General features: G+C 46.4%; 1 protein-coding gene across 2 annotated transcripts in view; it reads left to right on the top strand.

Annotated features, from left to right (window-relative positions):
* Nucleotides 1-20,316, top strand: part of THAP4 (THAP domain containing 4) — a 46,301-nt gene that overhangs the window by 9,155 nt on the left and 16,830 nt on the right. Inside the window, exons 1-2 of one of the 2 annotated variants that reach the window (XM_084778630.1) lie at nucleotides 9,939-10,062; nucleotides 18,207-18,366. In XM_084778630.1, coding sequence (XP_084634756.1) covers nucleotides 10,059-10,062; nucleotides 18,207-18,366 — 164 coding nt within the window. In that variant the 5' untranslated portion in view covers nucleotides 9,939-10,058. Of the gene's footprint in view, nucleotides 1-9,938; nucleotides 10,063-18,206; nucleotides 18,367-20,316 lie in introns of those variants that run through there. The other variant, XM_084778629.1, reaches the window with a different exon arrangement.

Here is a 20,316-nt window from a genome sequence, read left to right as displayed (position 1 = left end):
GCCTCCTGAGTGCTGTAATTGCAGGCATGTGCCACCATGCCCGGTTTGCACTTGGATTTTTTTTTTCTTTTTAGATTCATTTTATTATTTTATGGGTATGAGTATTTTCCCTGCATGGATGTATATGCACCATGTGCCTAATGAGACCAAAAGAGGGCATTGGATCCCTGGGAACTGGAGTTGCAGACAGTTATGAGGTCCCATGTCTGTGCTGGGAATTGAACCCTCGCCCTTTTACAAGAGTAGAAAGTGCCCTTAACCATTGAATCAACTCTGCAGTCCAGATTTTTATTGTCCTAAAGCTCTATTGTCCTCCTAGTCATCCCTTACGGTTTTTTCTTTTGTTTTTTTAATGACATGTATTTGGAATATATGGCTATTAGGAAATAGGATGACCATCTTTGTTGCAGGATATTTGATCACATTGTGAACCCCAAGATTGTAAACTGAGAAAACCTGTTTCTTGTTATGGTGTGGCTCAGCCCTAACACACACCTTTAATCCAAGAGCTAAATAAAGTCAACCATAAGTCAAAAGGCAGAGCAAGCAACTAGTCAAAAGGGAGTGAACATAAGTAAACAGAAAGGAAGGACTTTAGGTTAGAGGGTATTTAAGACAATTTTGAAAGCCGGGCATGGTGGCGCACGCCTTTAATCCCAGCACTCGGGAGGCAGAGGCAGGTGGATCGCTGTGAGTTCGAGGCCAGCCTGGTCTACAAAGTGAGTCTAGGACAGCCAAGGCTACACAGAGAAACCCTGTCTCGAAAAAACCAAAAAAAAAAAAAAAAAAAAAAAAGACAATGTTGAAAAGAAAGTTTTTTTTTCATTCTGGCATGTCGGCTGAGTAGGAAGGTTGCCTCTCTGAGCAAGCCAGCTTTCACCCCAGTATCTGCTTCTCAGGTCTTTATTGGTACAAATGTTTGAGATTTTGTTTTTAATAACAACACATCTTTTTAGTCAGCTTCCCTCACTTAGCTCTGTGTGTGTGTGTGTGTGTGTGTGTGTGTGTGTGTGTGTGTGTGTGTAGGGGATTTATTAGGTTGGCCTATAGGGTATGGCACAGCTAGTCCAATAATGGTTCAATAGCTGTCTCACACTGGGATTTGGGATTACAATTGTGGCAATTTTGCCGCCACACAGCTGGTTTGTTTTTTTTTTCTTTTTTTTAATAAGTTATGGCAAGCAGACTCTGGTTCTGGGCCTCATGCCTCCAAGGCAGGTCTTTTACAGACTGATGACTCTCCAGCTCACAGGCCCACTTTTATTAAGTTGTTCTTTCCCTTCTTGTTGGCTTTTATGAGTTCTTTGTGTGGTTCAGATGCATCTTTCCTGAGTTACGTGTTTTGTGCAGCTGTAACTTCTCTGTTTCTGATCAGCTGTTCCCGTAACAGCAAGTTGGCAGGGCAGGAGTTTGTTTCCCTTGGTTGATTGACTGAGGTGTGAGTGATTAAACCCCGCATGTGCTACCCCCTGCAGTGTCCCCAGCCATAAACGTTTAAAAATTAAAAACTTGTATTTTCTTATTTATTTTGTGCATATGATGTCTTGTTCGCACGTATGTCTGTGTATGCCTAGTGCCCACAGGAGGTTATTGGAACTGAAGTTACAGACAGTTTGAGCCACTGAGTATGGTGCCAGGAAATGACTGAACCCTCAGTCTTCTGGAAGACAGCCACTAGTGCTCTTAACCACCAGGCCATCTCTGTAGCCCACGGTCTCAGTTCTAATGAAGTCTCCTGTTTCTGAAATCTGGAAGTTCTACTACGCAACCCCCACCCCCCCATATATTGAAGAAAAAGACAATTTTGGGGGGTTTTGTTTTGGTTTGGTTGTTTTGGCTGTCCTGGACTCACATTATAGACCAGGCTGGCCTCAAACTCACAGGAATCCACCTCCCTCTGCCTCCCAAGTGCTGGGATTAAAGGCGTGCGCCACCACCGCCCAGTGAGAGGCAGTTCTTTTTTTTTTTATATAAATCCAGACCTGTAGAAAATGGGATAAATGTTCCATATCACCTGTCCTTCATTTTCTCTCAGAAGTATGATGGTGGACTAGAAACTTACCCTTTGGCCTGGCAAGGTCCTTCGTCTCCAGTCCCATTACTTTGGTGGGTGTTTGCTACGAGTGGTTTGTCCCCTTTCTTTGGAGGTCAGGGTCAAGTCAGTACTACTGCATGTTTGTTAAGTACTGATTCTGCATGTGTAAAAGCTAGTCAAAGGCAGAGCTATTAGTGAGTGTAGCATGGTAGTCAACCATGCTGAGGCCGGAAGGTTGCCTGACTTTGAGGCCAGCCTTTAAAAAGCGTGGGTTCTCTCAGAACTATCACTTTTGATCTAGTTTATTTGCGGGGTTGTTTTATTTTCTATTTTTCCTGCGGAAGGGAGTTCATCCTTATCTAAACCGAGTGGGCTGCCAGGGCCTGCTTCTTCTTTCTCACCAGCATCTTCTTATGTGGGCCGTGCTTCTGGTACTCTAAAAGCTCCCGGATAAATCAAGGCTACCTACATTTTCTCCGTGTTTCTTCCAGGAGTTTATAGCTTTGCATTTTTACATTTGGGTCTGTGGTTCATTTTGAGATAATTTTTCTATTACTGGAGAGTTATAGTAAGACTTGAAGTGTAATGCTTCACCAGCCTTGCCCATAGTATGGTTTGACTATTGTAGATCCTTTTACCTTTCCATATATTCTTTAGACTCATTCTGTCATTGTTGCCCCAGTGTCTGGTGGGACTTTGACCTGCCCAGTGCTGCATCTGAGGACAGATGAGAAGAGCTGACATTCTACAAAACTGGTTCTTAGTAAAACCTCTTCATTTAGACTTTATGTTATCATTTACCTAGGTTGTTACTTTCCCTCTAAACCTACACATGTTTTTATGAAAGTTAAGATGACTTAGCAAATAAAAGGACTTGTTGCCAAAGCTGCCCTGAGTTTAATCCCCAGACCCCACAGGTGGAAAAGAGAAAACAGACGTCATCCTGGGCCTCCAAATGCACACTGTGGCACACAAAAGCCCACAGACATACACATATGTGCATGCTAAATAAATAAATGTTTAAAATTCATACATATATACTTCATGTATATGTATTTCATTAGAGTTATCCCTAAATATTCCCTTTTAATGCAAATGTAAATTTTTTATTATAGGTTAATTATAAAATTCTAGTTCCTTATTGATAACACACAGGAAAAGTCAGTAATTTTTATATGTTAACACTTTATCCTAAAACCTTGCTATAATTGCGCATTAGTTCCAGGAGCTTTTGATAGATTCCTTGAATTTTCTACAGTCATTGATGGACAGGAATGGTCTGTGTCCTTATTTCTCCCTCCTACTCTGGTGTTTATGTCCTTTTCTGTTGCACTAGCTGGACTTCAGGGTGATGTAAGAAGCAGCATCTCTGACTGGTCCTGAGCTTAGGAAAGCTTCTGGCTTCTCCCTTCCCGCATGTGTCATTGTGATATAAGAAATATCGTGGTGCAGAGCTCCTGAAACCTCTGCAGTGTGCCTTAGGGATGGGAACGGTGTTTTCGGGTAATGAGCCCACTCAGTCACACCTGACTTTGTGCTAATGCAGTCTCTCCGTGACAAGTAAGGCTGGCCGCCACAGGAGCCAACCATGTGATTGAGAGGTGGAAGTGAAAACTGCCCTGAGGCCTCTGGCTGAGGGGAGAGGTGAGTTTATCACCAACAACCCGAGTTTGATCACCTAGGCCTATGTAATGAGGCCCCTGAAGAAGTTCACAGAACTAGGCTGGTAAATGCGCGGAGGTATTTACGCGGCAGCGAAGCTCTGCACCCACCTAGCCTTGCTCATGTTAAGTTTGTTGTGTGAACTTGAGAACAGCATACAGCTGTTGTTTAGTGTGAAGATGCTGATTATGCCCCTGCACCAGTGGGGTTTTGTTTTGTGTTTTTGTAACCTATTGAGTCTGCCCTTTTGTGGCTGTCTGTTTCTCTAAAGGGTTCGTCTGCTTCCCCAACAATCCTGTCAGGCTTGCCTCATAAGTGCTCTGCTACTAAGGACACTCACCTTAAGGACTGGTTCCTGTACTTTCTAGAGAGTTGAAACTTTTATTTTTATGTAACACACTGATAGTTTTCTTTGTCTGATATTAATGCATTTAGCTTTTTCTTTTATTTTTGAGACAGGGTTTCTCTGTGTAGCCCTGGCTGTCCTGGAACTTGCTCTGTAGACCAGGCTGGCCTCAAACTCAGAAATCGCCTGCCTCTGTCCCCTTAGTGATGGGATTAAAAGTGTGCACCACCACTGCCTGGCTCATTTAGCTTTTTTGTTTTTTGTTTTTTGTTTTAGGTTTTTTGTTTTGTTTTTTTCGAAACAGGGTTTCTCTATGTAGCCTTGGCTGTCCTGGACTCACTTTGTAGATCAGGCTGGCCTGCTTTTTTGTTTTTTAAGTGTTAGCATAATGCAACGTTTTTTTCTTTGCTATGCAATTCAGACTAACTTTGACCTTGAGCCTCTGAAGCATAAGGCAAAAAGATACAAGTTCAAGGTCAATCTGAACTATATAGTAAAACTTTGTCTCAGAAAAAGAAGAAAAAACAGACTAAGTCAATTATAACCCTGGGTTTGATCCTAAGCACAGCAAAAAGAGAAGAGAGACTGTAACTTGCCTCCAGTGACCTTGATGTTCTTTCTTTTTATTTGGATTTGAGTTTCTGACCTAAAGGTCTATTTGGTAAATTTCCTCAATTTTTGCTTGAAGGGAATTCTTTCTTCCTTGTCCCTGAAGAATGATTTCATTGATTTCAGAACTAGAAACTCGCTTTTTCCTTAATAAAAAAAAGTTAATTATAGCAGGACAATGGTGGTGCACACCTTTAATCCCAGCAGAAGCAGGTGGATCTGAGTTCAAGGCCAGCCTGGTAATCTGTACAGAGCGAGTTACAGGACAGCTGAGACTACATGGAGACCCTGTCTCAAAGCACTACCTCATAAAAAATTTATTTACTCTGTGTGTGTGTGTGTGTGTGTGTGTGTGTGTGTGTGTGTGTGTAGCATGTCACACACATGTGGAAGTAAGTCAGAGGACAACTTGTGGGAGTTAGTTGGTCCCAGGGATCAAACTCAGTTATCAGATTTGGTGGCAAGCACTTTTACCTCTGATTTATCTCTGAAGTCTTTGTTTTGTTTTTAGTGTGTGGTGCTGGTGGGTACTGTGCTAGAAATGATGAGACCAAGGAACGGGAATAAAAGTTTTTACCAGACCAGAATTGATTACAAATAGTCGATTGAATAAAGAATATAGACCATGGACAGAAACACAGTGGGTAAATTCTCAGAGAGAGAAAGAATAGCTCCCTAAACGGAGAGCTACTTCTAGAGCAGTTAAGAGAAGTGACCTCGCTTGTCTCCTCGGCTGTTTGGGGTCCTATTTGAATAGGTACAAGGAAGACAGCTCACTGTCTTGTTGTAGGAAATTTTATACCACTTCTTGAGACGAGTTAGGTGTTAATTGTTTGTATAAGACATCCTAAGTCTTTTCTTTTAAAAGTTTGTTTTTTTATCAGAAATGTATTTCTGAATGTGTAACTTTTATATCTTTTTCCTATGCTTGTTCCTTTCTGATTTACTTTAGTGTATAAAATCTCTGATAGAATTTAGGCTTTTCTTTTGAAGCAATAAAAGCCTGGACATAGGCCACATCTGACCACTTGCTTTTTACAAAAGAGATCTTGTTATAGGATGGTAGTAAAATAAACTGTTACTGGCTAAATTTTCTTAATATCTAACCTAAATTGCTTGGTGGCATTGTTTTTATAGTGTATAATTAACCTTATATTGTCACAAACTTAACTACCTTTTTAGATTGTTTTATGTGTCTGTGTGTTTTGCCTGCGTGTATGTAAGTTCACCACACTCAGAGGTCAGAAGAGCGGGTTAGATGCCGTGGTACTGGGGTTACTAATGATTGTGAAACACTGTGTGGGTGCTAGAAACCAAACCTGGGTCCTATACAAAGCAACAAGTGTTCCTACCTGTTGAGTCGACTCTCCAGCCCCAGATTTTTTTCCTGCATCTTACAAATTAAAGAGTTAGGACTAAGCTTCTATGTATTCTTTCTATTCACAGGGCAACTCGAGTACAATTCTTTTGGGGGGACTTTGTCTTATAAACACATTACATGTTGTGTGTCTAAAGGAAGACACGGAATAAACCAAATGACAGGCTCAGGCGACAAGTGGGCCGGCAGGAAGGTCAGGGTGAAGTTTGTTAGGTTTAGGTTAAAGAAAGGGGCTGGTTGGTGTTGGTAGAAACTATTTCAAGAGTTGCTCCAGGTTTTCTGTGTATGGGAGAGTTCAGAGGGAACTTTGCTGCTGTAGGGAAGGGGGAAGGAGGAGGAGAAAGAAGAAGACAGGTAAGTGGGCGATAGGTGCACTGTCAGAGACAGGGATTCTGTTCCCCCGGGGCTTTTGAATCTAATGGGCTTCCTGGATTCCTGCAGCAGAGTTACTAAGGCAAAGGGTGGCTGGTAGTTAGGAAGCCAGAGCCTGAGCAGGGGCCAGTGAGCTGGGCGTGGTGGCCTGTACCTTTAACCCCAGCGCTGGGGAGGCAGAGGCAGGCCCGGTGTACAAAGCGAGTTCCAGGACGGCCAGGACCATATTAATGATCATCTGGTGAGACACATATGGCATCCTTCTCAGATCTGAGGGTCCTACGAAAAGGCATGAAGGCTTGGCTGTAAAGAATCTGAGTCCGGAACTATGTCAAGAGAGAGCTAATTTAAGAGCACAGTTACAGTGCTATGAAATGGCCAACATCCTTAGTCAGTGAGTGGACTTCATGTCCAAATTTTGTTAGGAGAGGAAAAGGTTAGTTCTTTTGTTTTGTTTTTGAGAGCCTGAGGATTAAACTTAGCTAGTCTGAGTCATTTCAGTGTGTGGACTCATTCTACACAGGCCATCACCCCCCTGCACCACACGTTAGGAGTGAAGAGGGCTTCCCAAAAGGAGAAAAAGTAGGCCCTCTCTCCTGTGCTGTGGCATGAACGGAACTCTAATTCCTGCCCTCAGAATGGCAGTGTGGGTGACTCTTGATTTTTGACCTAGTCATCTGGGCCGGTGCAAGAATCTGATCGCAGTAGTGTATAGAGGAATGTTAGTTCACATCATGGCCGTTCTGGCAAGAGATCATATCCAAAGATCTTCTGGGTCTGTGTGATCTGACTGGAATGCAACATGCCTCTAATCCAATAGACAGGCAAACAGGTCTGAGTTCAAGGCCAGCCTGCTATAGAGCAAGTATCAGGTAAAGAAAAGCTTAGGTCCAGGTGTGGTTTTTCAAGACAGGGTTTCTGTTGCAGTCCTGGCTGTTCTGGACTCACTTTGTAGACCAGCTGGCCTCAAACTCAGAGATCCAGCCTGCCTCTGCCTTCTAGTCAGTGCTGGTATTGAAGGTGTGCACCACCACACCTGGCTACATACCTCTAATCCCAAATGAAAGTAAAGTTAGTTTGTAGAAGGAAGCACCCATGTTTGAAAATGTCTGAGTGGCAGAAAAGGTGACGAATCAGAGGGATTTGACAGACTAGGATACCCCCAACACTCACCACAAGAGAGAGGAAAGGGGAGCTATTGAGGAGACGGTGGTACAGAGAGAGGAGGCAGTTTTACCAGGACAATAAGAGAGAGATGGGTTGCAGAGAGGAAACTCAGCTAAAGACAGAATGAGCCAGAAAATGAGAAGCTGGAAGATTAAAGCAGATGCCTGAGTTGGTTGAGGCCGCACAGAACAGTTCCAGGCCGAGAGAGAAGCCAGATTGAATAAGTCAGCTGGGAGAGGAGTTTGAGCTAGAACAGCTAGGTTGAACAAGGAAGGGCGAGCTTATTAAATAGTTAAGTCTTGCCCGGGCATAGTGGCGCACGCCTTTAATCCCAGCACTCGGGAGGCAGAGGCAGGTGGATCGCTGTGAGTTCAAGGCCAGCCTGGTCTACAAAGTGAGTCTAGGATAGCCAAGGCTACACAGAGAAACCCTGTCTCGAAACTTCTCTCCCCCCCACCCCCGCAAAAAAAGGTAGTAAGTCTCAGAGGCTGAAAACATTGTAGGCCTGGAGATTGTGTGGAGGCCAGGAGCTTCCAGGAAAGACCTAGGTTAGCAGAAGGAGGCAGTAAGCCTCCCAGACAACACTTGAGCCTGAGAATAAAAGTTCCTTTTACAGCAGTGTCCTATAATGTCTGCTTACCTCGGGGGAGGCAGTGTATCAGATGGCAGGAACTGACGTGACAATCATAAGCTGCCATCTTGAGTGGCTAACAGCTGGACGATTCCCAATTTCTGCACTGGCTGGGGGTTCTCTGCACATGCTGCTCTTCGTCTTTGTGGGGTTTTGTTGTTTTTTGAAACAGGGTTTTTCTGCATAGACCATACTGGCCTTGACTCAGAGATCCACCTACCTCTGCAGGGATTAAAGGCCACCAAGCCACCTCCCGCATCCCCTCTTGTCATTTCTAAACAAATTCTTACTAATGTCATCCTGGCTGGCCTGGTATCCCCAGTGTCCCGCAGACTGGACTCTGGCAGTGTTCTTGCCTTTGCCTTCCAAGTGTTGGGATGACAGCTATGCCGCTGTACTGCTCAGAGTTGAAACCAAAGCCCCCACATTGCTGGTAAATTTGTTCATTGCTAATAAGTGAGCGGGTCACTAACTTTAATCACTTAGTAGCTGCCTTAGTTAGGCTTCTACTGCTGTGATCTACACCATGACCAAAAGCTCCCTGGAGAGGAGGGGACTTATTTCAGCTCACAGTGAAGTCAGGGCAGAAACAGAGCCATGGCTGCTCAGCCTGCTTTCTTATACCATCCAGGACTGCTTGCCTGGGGTGACACTGCCCCAAGTAGGCGTGGCCCTCCGCCACTGATAATTAATCAAGAAAATCCCCTACAGACTTTCCTATGGGCATTCTGGTGGTGGCATTTCTCTTCCTCCCACATTGAGGTGGTTCTTCCCAGATAACTTCAGTTATCAAAGATATTTTTTAAAAAATCGGTGTCTGTCATTCTAACAGTTCCCAGTGGATTAACTAGGTAATCAAAGATAATCTTTGCAGAGAATAATATCAGAGCCTGTTTTCTATGTTTTGCTGAAATCTGCCAGAGTGTTTGTTCTATTTCCCATTCATCATCTCCGGTCTTCCTGTTTGTGTGTGTGCCCCTTTCCACTGCGAATGATCATCTGGACATTGCTGTCATCCTGGTGCTCGTGGGTCCTAGACCCTGCCAACCCTGCCAGCCCTGCCACCCCTACTCCCCCTGCCACCCCTACTCCCCCTGCCAACCCTGCTAGCCCTACTAGCCCTGCCACTCCATGCCCCCTCAGTGCCGCTGAGCAGCCAGCTACTGCTGGGGCTCGTGGTATTGGTAGTTTTTAATTTTGCAGCGCTGTGTAATTAGTGTCGTTTTCTCATCACAGCAGGAAACACTGTCATTGTCAACAAAGCAGTGATGTGAGGGTAAGAATCAAGAAGGATTTTGTCCCCAGGTCCCAGAAAGTGTATGTACCCATGTCCTGTCACCAGACCCTAGGGCCCATTTGCCAACTGAAACCCCCCCACCCCCCCCCACCCCACCCCGTTTCAAGCTAAGCTAAGCAGACAGCATTCTTGAAGACAGAAAAGTTTGTTGAGCCTAAGCTCCTGTCAAATGTTCCTGAAGGAACAGCTCTGCCCTTCTGTGCTTCCTGACTTAGTGAGCTGGTTCCCTCAGTTCCATTCTACAGAAACAACAGAGGGTGGAATTCACACTCCTAATCTGGATGGCACAGTTAACTGTCTGGCCTGATCCTGACTCAGATGCAGCTCAGTTTCCAAAGCTCCTTTAGCTATAAATTCTGTGATCTCCCAGGCTGTCTTTGTCGTCCACATTCTTCTGAGACGCAGTCTTATAATAGACTACAATTCCCAGAATGCTCTCTTTGGATTAGCATTCATTTCCTGCAATGCCTTTACAGCCAGGTGCACACAGTTCCCGTCAATTGGCAGAAAATAACCTTGAGGAACCTTGACGGAGTGTGTTGGAGTTCAGAAAACTTAGGGATGGGTAAGCTTGCTTTCAATGTTTAGGCCACTTATTGTAGAAAATTTAATTTTTTATTTTTGCAGTTTAAGATCTTAATAAAAAGGAAAATTAAATCAAAAGAAAATTCATAGAAAGGCCTGTCTAGTTTTTTTTTTTTAAGAGATTGAAAGCTACAAATAGGCTAGATTCTTATCCTTTTTTGTTTTGTTATTTTTCTAAGGAAGTTGAATTTATAAACAGTAAATCACAAAGTTCTTGACGTTATAGTTTGGTAGATTTCAACACATGTGGGCTCCATGCTGGATGTCTGTGCTGTAGAATGGTTTGATTGTTTTCACCTGCTATCCCACTGTGAAAGCAAGGAGAGCAGGCAGGCGTTCTAAGGTAGTGGACAAGCAGAGAGAGGGAGCCAGCCCACCAGGGTAGTCCAGGTTTACTGCCAGGGTGGAAGCACTGGTTGCTCAGTGCCCACCTGCTGTCACTCATCCAAATGGAATTCCTTGGGGGGGGGGGGCGGGGAGACAGGGGGCGGAGCCAGGGCTGAGTGCATAGATGCTCCTTTTCACAGACTCTTGTACACTGCACTCGTGGGCCACGGACGTTGGCCCTGAGCATCCTGCCGTGTAGACACAATGGTGTACCCATTCGTGTAGTTCCTACTCTTTACCAGAGAATCTCATAGCCCTTGTGTTTCCTTTACTTGCCAAGTGTCAGAGACCAAGTCATGAACCTTGCGGGCCATAGGATTGGCAGTACCTGGAGGTTTGTGGTTCTTCCTCCAGAAGGGCCTGGCAAACTCCTGTTTATAAAGTGGCTTCCGTAGCCTGAGTGCATTTTCCCATGTCACACTGATTCCCACAGGCGGCAAGCTGTAGCACTCAGCAGTCTTTTCTACCTTCTTTTCAGGTAGATGCCCAACCCATGCCAATGGTGCCTATTTGGTGAGCAGGCCACTCCCTGGAGATGCTAGCCAGCCTGGGGCTACTATGCATTTCTGCCCTGTGGCCTACACGTCTTTACTCTGCCCTCCTGCGCATGTGTCCTCCCCGTCCTATCTTGGGACCCCTTGACTTTGTTTACCACATGGCATCCAGTTCCTTTCCCTCTTCTGGTTCTGCTAATTGTGTTCTATTCTGCCAGCCCCAGATTTGCATCTTGCAGTGTGGCATCGTCCCTCTCTAATTATTGCCCTGTCCAGGACCCCAAAGCTCCTAATAGACAAGTCCCCTACTGAATCTGGCCATGCTTGATACCCCTCAGCACAGAAGGAGCAAACTACAGTATCATTGGAAGGATACTAAGGGCAAAATGCAACCTGCACTTGCTCCCCGCCCCCAGCAGGCATAGCTAGGCCCTACCTCAGACCCATAGGCCCAAATGCCAGGCAGCGCGCAGCCTGGTGGCCTTGTTCTCCATTACCCAGTCTTAGCCGTGCAGCCCCTCAGCCTCCCTCACATCTGTGCTCCCTTTTCTCTCCTGATACCCATTTCTTAATAGCATGTTCCACATTTCCAGTCTCTCCACAGCCGCCTCCTCTCTGGGCTCCTCCTGTCTGTCTCTTTGTAATAACCTTCCTTTTAATGATCAGAATGCTGTCTGTGAGTGTCTCAACCTAGTTTTTAATTTTTGTGTTCTGGGTGTTGTGCCTACGTGTATGTGTGTGTGACACATGCATACAGTGCCTGCAGAGTCCAAAAAAGAGCATCAGATCTCCTGGGACTGGAATTACAGACAGATCTGAACTTCCATGAGAGTGCTGGAATCAAGCCTAGGTCCTCTGGGAGAGTAGTCGGGATAGGCGTTTAACCCTGAGCCATCCCTCCAGCCCCGCCGTGTAGTATTGGGAAAGGGTACACAGACACTCAAAGGATCAACCCTGCTTCTACATAGAACCCTTCTTCGGGCTCTGAGGGCTTGGTCCACTCTGACCAGGTTTTGCAGAGAGCTGTCCCATGTCCACTCAGCTCTCACAGGTATTTCATGTCAGGCTCTGCTGTTTGGTTCCCTTGCTCTTTGTTGAGCTCGTAACTGAATACTTCCTCTGTGGGATACCTCCTCAGCTCTAATTGCTTCCTGGAACCTGTTCCCAGGAGGCCGCTAAACAGCATGAACCCTATTCCGGGATAGAGCTGAGGGCGATACAGCTTGGTCCAGAGTAGTCAGGGCCTTTTCAGTCCTTACCCAGAAGAGGGAAGGATAAAGAGGGAGAAAGTAGGGAGAGTATAGTCGTCTACATAGGTGGAGCACCTAAAGATACCAGCCCCTGACCCCTGGGGGACTTTAGCACACCACACCCAACAATGCTGTGACTAACTAGTAGACCAAGCAGCCAGGGCAAAAATATGTGACTCAAACCACCAGTTGTTTAAATTTGAACAGGTCTTTAGTAAGTGGGTTGTTATATCCCCACAGTATTTCTGGATTTATTGAAATACTAAAGTTAGCAATTTTATAGCAGTGGCTCCGTGTCCCAGCATGGCAGCTGTTGTCCTGCCATCTCACCAGCACCTTAGTCTTAACAACCACTTTAAGAAGGTAAAAGGAACCTAGTAAAACTAGTTTTAATAGTTACATTATTTGACATCATCATCCAAGAAACTGTCCGCTCACCAAGTGGCCAGGGCTTCAAAGCTCTGGGATACTGGAAACTACTTTTCTGCGCTGAGCTTTGGGAAGCCTGTGGGTGTGTCTGGGCCAGCCACCGCTCTAGTGCTACACAGTTTGCCACCTCAGGTCTGCAGCAAGCATAGGGTACCGGAAGCTGAGGCCAGCGACAAGATAATTACCATCCATGTGCTCTCCTTGTGGTCTTGTCAGTTGGCCCTGTGTCTTCTGCCTTGGAGAAATGCTGACTTGCTTTCCTGCTGTGTAATGGGAACCCCAACATTTCACAAGAGTTGAATCAGGCAATACTTAACACCTACTGTGTTGTGGTACAGTTGGAAGCTAGTTTGCCTTTATGATTGAGTAATGTTCATCATCTGGACATGCTGTGTTGCATCTCACTCAGCAGGCAGTGGATGTGAGATCTGCTTGTGGCTGTGATACTGCTACAGATACTTAGGTCTGACTCTGGTAGGTACCTCATTTCTGTTGAGCCTGTCCTTGGGGGTAGAGCTATTGCTAGGTCCTGCTCCATGCTCACCTTTTAAATTTTTTAATTTTTAAAAAAAGCTATGTTGTTGTGTCCTCTAGTTTGGACTTTGAGGCTGGGGTGGTTTGTCTTGTTTTGCAGTGTTGAGTTTCAAGTCCAGGGTCTTGAGTGCACTGCCCACACCTGTGCTGGGCAGCACCAGCACGCCACCCACGGAGGAGCTCTGCTCTGTCCGCCTGGGCTTCCATGCCTTCATTTTGACTTTGCTTGCTACTTGGTCTGCTAGCTATTTTTCCACTGCTGTGACAAACCATGACCACAGCAACTTATAGAAGAAAAAAATTATTTGGAGCCAGGCGCAGTGGCGCACCCCTATAATCCAATCCCAGCATTTAGGGAAGCAGAGGAAGGTGGATCTCTGTGAGTTTGAGGACACCCTGGTCTATAAAATGAGTCCAGGACAGCCAGGGCTACACAGAGAAACTTTGTCTTGTAAAAACAAACAAGCGAAATGTATTTGGGCTTATGGTTCCAGAGGGATAAGAGTCCTTCGTGGCAGGCACAGTGGCCGAAACAGGAAACAGACCTCACGTTCTTTTCGTGACTTGGCCATCCTGGACTTGCTTTATAGACCAGGCTGGCCTGGAACTCACAGCAATCCACCTGCCTCTGCCTCCCGAGTTCTGGGATTAAAGGCGTGCAGTACCATGCCCAGCTTAGACCTCAGTTCTTACCCATAAGCACAAAGCAGAGCATACAGGAAGTGGCCTTTCCGTTAACTCTCAGTGTGCCCCCGTTGCACACTTCTTCCAGCAAGGCCGTACTTCCTAACCCTCAGGCAGCAGTGCCACCAGCTGGGGACCAGGAGTTCAAATGCTAATCTATGAGCCTGATCTGGGTTTTTGCTTCACCTTTTAGCGTCCCCAGGTTAAGTTCACTCATATCTCACCTTTTCGTCTTTTGTATTTATGGGGAGAGGTCTTGCAGAGGTCCTGTTCAGAATTTTTTTTTTCTGACTCCTGAATCTTTATTGGTAAAATTGAATGTTTGGGATTTTGTTTAAAAACACCAGCCAGGTCTACAGAGTAAGCCGAACTCCACTCAGACTGCGTTCCCTCCCTCTCACTCCCCCGAGGGAGAGAAGAACGATCATCAATGGCAAGAGGCAGCTGCACAAAGCAGCACCTAGAGCCGGCTTCACGCTCAGGAGGGAGCTGTACATCTCGTCCTCGTCGTCTGCTCAGGATTTTATGGGTATCGTAGCCAGGCTTGGTAGCTCATCCGAGAGTGTCATCACCCACATACTCTGGAAGCTGAGCAGGGTGATCTGTGGTCAGCCTCAGTCACACAGTGAGACCTGACTCAGAAAACACCTCAGGGGCTGACGAGGTGACTCAGTGGTTAGAAGTGCTTACTGCTCTCCAAAGGACCTGAGTTCAAGTCCAACACCCACTCGAGAGAGTCAGTGCTCTTCTACACTGTGGGTTCTCGGGATTCACTTCGGCTTGCCGTGCTCCAGAGTGAGCGCCCTTATTTTAATTGCTGGGAGTGGCAGTGATGCGGACTTTCTGCATCCCAGAAAGATCCTCAGGCAGATTGGAGGGAAGCAAGAGCAGGGTCAGTCTCTCCCTGCCTTATTTTTCTCTCCTCTCTCTTGCTCCCCTCCTGGCTTATGTCTTTCCCCTGACATTTGAGGACCATCCTTCCTTGCTCTCACTAGCTGGAAAACAGTGTGAAGACAGAATTCTAGGGTGCCCGAGCTTGTTTCTGCTGGAGGAACATGCCACCCAGTAATGGCGCAGGCCTAAGAACCCCACCACAGGAGGGATGAGGTGAGTGGCCCTAAAATAAGGACAATGCCAGGCAAAGGTGAGGGGTGCAGAGGACACTGGGCATTGGAACGGGCAAAGTGGACTCTGGCAAGAGGCATCAGGGTCTACAGATTGTAATATGTATTGAGACTTCCTTTTAATGAAGTGCGTCACTAGAGCCAGGTGTGGGTCATGAACTTCAGTGCAGGCCTTGACTGAGGAAGCCCGAGGTGTGTCCATGGGCACCTCCACCTGCCTGAGTGCCTTGTCATGAGACTGCTCTGCTTGTTGTTGCAAGCCTCCCACCCTAGGGGGCAGGCGTAGATCATCCTTAGCTTGCCTGCAGGCTTGTAACAGGGGAACAAAATAAAAGGGGAAGAGAATGGAAAAGAGACTAACAGCCAGGCACAGGTGCTCACAGGGCACACATACTCATAAGCTATACATGCTAACCGTGCATCAAAGGCACATGCGTGCTTACAGGCACACATGCCGATTGGCATGCATGCTAACAGGATTAACTTTCATGTGTGCTTTTTAGAAAATGTATGTGAAGAGCTATAAGGGAGAACTGGCGTTTCCTCAGCAGATAATATATACATGCCACCTGTCCATCATGGCTTCCCACAGAGATGCTCCAAGGCACGTGCCCTTCTCCATACACGGTCCCTATGGGTTGGGTGCTGCCAGGCTCATCTGACTTCTGCAAAGGAAACACTCAGAGCCAGGCACCGGTATCATCCCACACCAAAGGGCTCAGGTGATCTAGGAGATCGTGACATTGAGGTAGCGGACCGCCCTGTCCTGCTCAGCTGATTGAGTCCTTTGTGCCTTGTATTGGAACAGCTTGAGTTCACAAGCCCCACTGGAGTGTTTAACAGCTGACCCCTGTCCCCTGGGGTAGAGGCTTCAGCTGAGGTGTCAAGATTCACTCAGCACCCTAAGTGTAGGGCAGACATGAGTGTAGTCTGCTTGTTATCCTGTAAAGAGGTCCAGAATTAGACCTGCTACACTCACATAAACATGCAAATACATATGTAAATAAAAATTATAAGTTAAAATTTTGTATTACATGTATATATTTTATTTTATGTGAAAATGCTTTACCTGCATGTATGTGTGTACACCAAGGGTATGCTTGGTGCCGGAAGAGGACAGGAGACGGCATCAGATCTCCTGGAACTGGAATTACGGGGCCTCAGTCCCCACTAGAGCAGTAAGTGCTCTTAACAGCTAGGCCATTTCTCCAGCCCAATAAAAACATTTTTAAGGACTGTCCAGATGGCTCAGTGGGTGAAAGCACTTGCTGCCAATTCCTGGAGTTCGGTTCCTGGAACCCACATGGTAGGAGACAGCTGACTCCTATAAGCCGTCTTCTCTCCCTGTGGGTGTGGCCGGCTTTTCACTGCTTTGTGGGGTCTTCTCTCTTCCACTCTTCTCCACCCTTTCAACCTAACACTAGATGTGAGAGGAAAGGAAATCCCTAAGTTTCCTTTTATTTAGATTCCTAAATAAATTCAGGGGTTGGGAAGGGGGCAGTGTCGATCAGTGACAAGGAGCTCTTTGGGGCAAGTCTTAGCGTCACCATTAGGAGATCTCATTTATTCTTGTTTCTTCTTTGCTCATGACTACTTAACAAGCCGTAACCGACAGCAGCCAACAACCTGCCCTGCCTCTCTGGGCCCTAGCATTTATATACCCTCTGAAAAGTCCCCAAACTTCCAACCGCCACACAATCGCGGAAACTATCTGTAGCTGGCAAAATCACGCCTCCACCAGAACAGGAGGCAAATCATAGTCAGCTGCTGCAAAGCAGCCCCATATTCCACACCTGGATTAAAAGGAAAACATGTTCTTGTATTTCTGTGTTTGGGGTTTATTTGTTTATTATTGTTGTTTTGTTTTTGAGACAAGGTTTCTCTGTGTAGCATTAGCTGTCCTGCACTCGCTTTGTAGACCGGGCTGGCCTCGAGCTCACCATGATCCACCTGCCTCTGCCTCCAGGGTGCTAGGATTAAAGGCGTGCACCATCATGCCTGGCTTATTTCTGTGTGTGTGTGTTTTTTTGTTGTTGTTGTTGTTGTTTGGTTGGTTTGGTTTGGTTTTTCGAGACAGGGTTTCTCTGTGTAGCCTTGGCTGTTCTGGACTCGCTTTGTAGACCAGGCTGGCCTCGAGCTCACCATGATCCACCTGCCTCTGCCTCCAGGGTGCTAGGATTAAAGGCGTGCACCATCATGCCTGGCTTATTTCTGTGTGTGTGTGTTTTTTTGTTGTTGTTGTTGTTGTTTGGTTGGTTTGGTTTGGTTTTTCGAGACAGGGTTTCTCTGTGTAGCCTTGGCTGTTCTGGACTCGCTTTGTAGACCAGGCTGGCCTCGAACTCACAAAGATCCACTGCCTCTGCCTCCCAGGTGCTGGGATTAAAAGCGTTTCTGTGTTTTTAAAGAAACCAAAATTGCAGAATTCTAACTACATGTGGGTCCTTGTGAGGGTCTTCCCTCTTTCTGGGTATTCTTTCCAACTCTTTGAATTTGGAGGAGCTGTGTGGTATCGAAGCTCAAGTAGTTCCCAAGGCTGACCTAGCCAGCCCTACACAGCTGCTTATGGAGTTGTTGCCCTCTGGTGTAGCACGTGTCAGTCGGTAGATGAAGAATCCCACCTGTGCTGATGAGCTCGTCCATCTGGCTTTCCAAACTCAGAGTCAAGTCATAGAAAGGTACCAGAAGTGTCCTGGCCACGTGTGGGCATCAGCCTGCAGAGTTGGGGTGACAGCGGTAGTGATCTTAGGCCATGTGCCTCAGCCACAGAAAGCACCTTCTGAGCATCATTGAGCCGCTGTCCTCACAGAGCAGCTGCCCTGCTGTTGTGCAGCCCTCACACCTAGTAATGGAGACAGTGGAGCTCTGCTGTGGATAGGAAGACAGCACAGCTGAAAACGGGAGAGTAAACCTCTCGGAAGCTGTCAGCCTCTAGTTCCAGCCGGGCCTCCCTCCCCAGCCCTGCTGCTTTTCACATCTGATTCTGTGGCCCACCATGTTCCAGTCCCAGGCACAGGGGCTGGAGGAGGCTGCTCTCTGCCTTCTCTTTCATGCTACTCACTGCCGAGGCACTGCACAGTTCCAGGGAGGATCTCACCACAGCATTGGAGGGTGATGTGGCTGTTCTGGTGAAAGCACATTCCGGCAGCATGTGGGTCTCCACCCAAAGCCTGGCAAAACCCTGGAGGAAGCAAATCATTTACTGTCCCATCCTTTCATTTTCAGAGCCTCCCAAGATGAACCCAGTGGTGGAGCCGCTGTCCTGGATGCTGGGTACCTGGCTGTCAGACCCGCCGGGAGCTGGTACCTTTCCGACCCTGCAGCCCTTCCAGTACCTGGAGGAGGTGCACATATCCCATGTGGGCCAGCCTATGCTCAACTTCTCGTAAGTCCCCACCTGACTCATGGGCTCTCTAGGTCTTCAGTAACTCCAGGCTGATCAAAGACATGCCAGGCAGGAAGATGCAAAAGCAGCTTTAGATTTACTTCAGAAAAGCTCTCTCTTTTTCTCAGAACCTGGCAGCTGAGGCACAGGGTTGGCGAAAATGGTGCTTCACTCTCCGTGACATTCTTCAAGGTGCTAGGCAGACCACACGTTTACAAGCTAGTTGGCCCAAGCAGAAAAGTGTGTTTAATTAACTCGCTAGTGACAGTCTAGCCTGTGTGGGAATCAGTCACTGAGGCTGCTGAAATAAGAGCATGTGGCTTTCTTTTCTTTTGCCCTGCGCTAGGTGAGGTGTTCAAGCAAGTAGTATGGTTCTCAATAGGAAATAGTGTTGCCCTTAAGGGTGGCTGAAAGGTAATTACAGAAGTAATATATGTGCTTAGCAAGTTTAAATAGGTAGGGGCGTATATGAATGGTAGAGTGGTTTTGTGGTATGTACAAGCCCTGGACTTACTCCTTAGCACCTCACATAGAAAATAAAATAAAATAGAAAAGCAAAATTCTATTTCTGCTTCATTCTCTACTATACAGTTCTGAGTTAAGAGTCTTAACTAGGAGCTGGTAGGAACCTCAGTGGGAAATGGCATTTGCCAACAAGCCTGAAGACCTGAGTTCAGGCTCCAGGACCCACATGGTGGAAAGAGAAATGACTCTTCCAAGTCATTCACTGACCCCTATAAACAAATAAGTGTAATAAGAAAACATATATATATATATATATATTTTTTTTTTCTTATTGGTTTTTTCAAGACAGGGTTTCTCTGTATAGCCCTGGCTGTCCTGGACTAGCTTTGTGGACCAGGCTGGCCTCAAACTCACAGCAATCCGCCTGGCTCTGCCTCCTGAATGCTGGGATTAAAGGCATGCGACACCACGCCCAGCTACAAAATCTATATTCTTTTTTTTTTAATCTATATTCTTAAATCCTACTAAATTACTTGTTACTCCCCATTGAGTTTCTCTTACCTAAAATACTTGCAGAAGCATTTCGCATTCAGAGGTTTTTTAAAGATGTTTTTACATGTATGGATGTGTGTCTGTGTATGAGCCCAAGGAGGTCAGAGGGGTGTCGGCTCCCTGAAGTAGTAGTTCAGTCAGTTGGAAGCGCCTGGTGTGGGTGCTGGGAATCTGTGCAAGTACAGCACGTGCTCTTACCCGCTGAGGCAGCTCTCTAGCCCAGAGTCAGATGTTCCCATGGGGATCTTAACTTAGGCGCTACTATGGGGCAGCTCTGAGTCTCAAACCCAAACCAAAACTCTGAAGTCCAAAACTGTTTGAATACCGACTAACATGATATCCTCTCAGCTTTTGATTTCTTGTGGGTTTTGGGTCTTTGGGGGGCGGGCGGTTAAGACAGGTTCTTTCTGTACAGCCATGGTTGTACTAGAACTAACTTGCTGTGTAGACCAGGCTAACCTCAGAGTCCCAGAGATCTACCTGCCTGGGCCTCCTATGTGCTATGCAGAGGCCACAAGTGTGTATTGGATCCCCTGCAGCTGAAGTTACAGATAGCTGTGAGCTGCCGTGTGTGTGCTAGGAAACAAACTCGGGCCTCTTGCAAGAGGAGCAAGTGCTCTTACCCTCTGAGCCCTGTCTCCAGCCTTCATTTGGGGCTTGAGTCTTCTGACTGGAGATACTCAGCCTACATTTGTTTTGTTGTTGTTATTGTTTTTATTTGTTTTGTTGTGTTTGACACAGAGTATCACTAAACAGCCCAAACTGGTCTAAAAGTCACTTTGTATTCTAGATTGGCCTCAAACTCACCAACCTCTTGCCCCTGTTAGCAGAGTGCTAGTGTCACAGGCATGTGCCACCATATATAGCAAACACATTTGCTTCATTTTGTAAATAAAACATAAAAAGGGGATAAGACGATTGTTTTGTGCTGGT

This window comes from Acomys minous (genome assembly GCF_964271855.1).
Source record: "Acomys minous genome assembly, chromosome: 4".
NCBI lineage: Eukaryota > Metazoa > Chordata > Mammalia > Rodentia > Muridae > Acomys > Acomys minous.
Note: the sequence above shows the minus strand (reverse complement) of the source record. Positions and strands in the feature narration are given on the sequence as shown.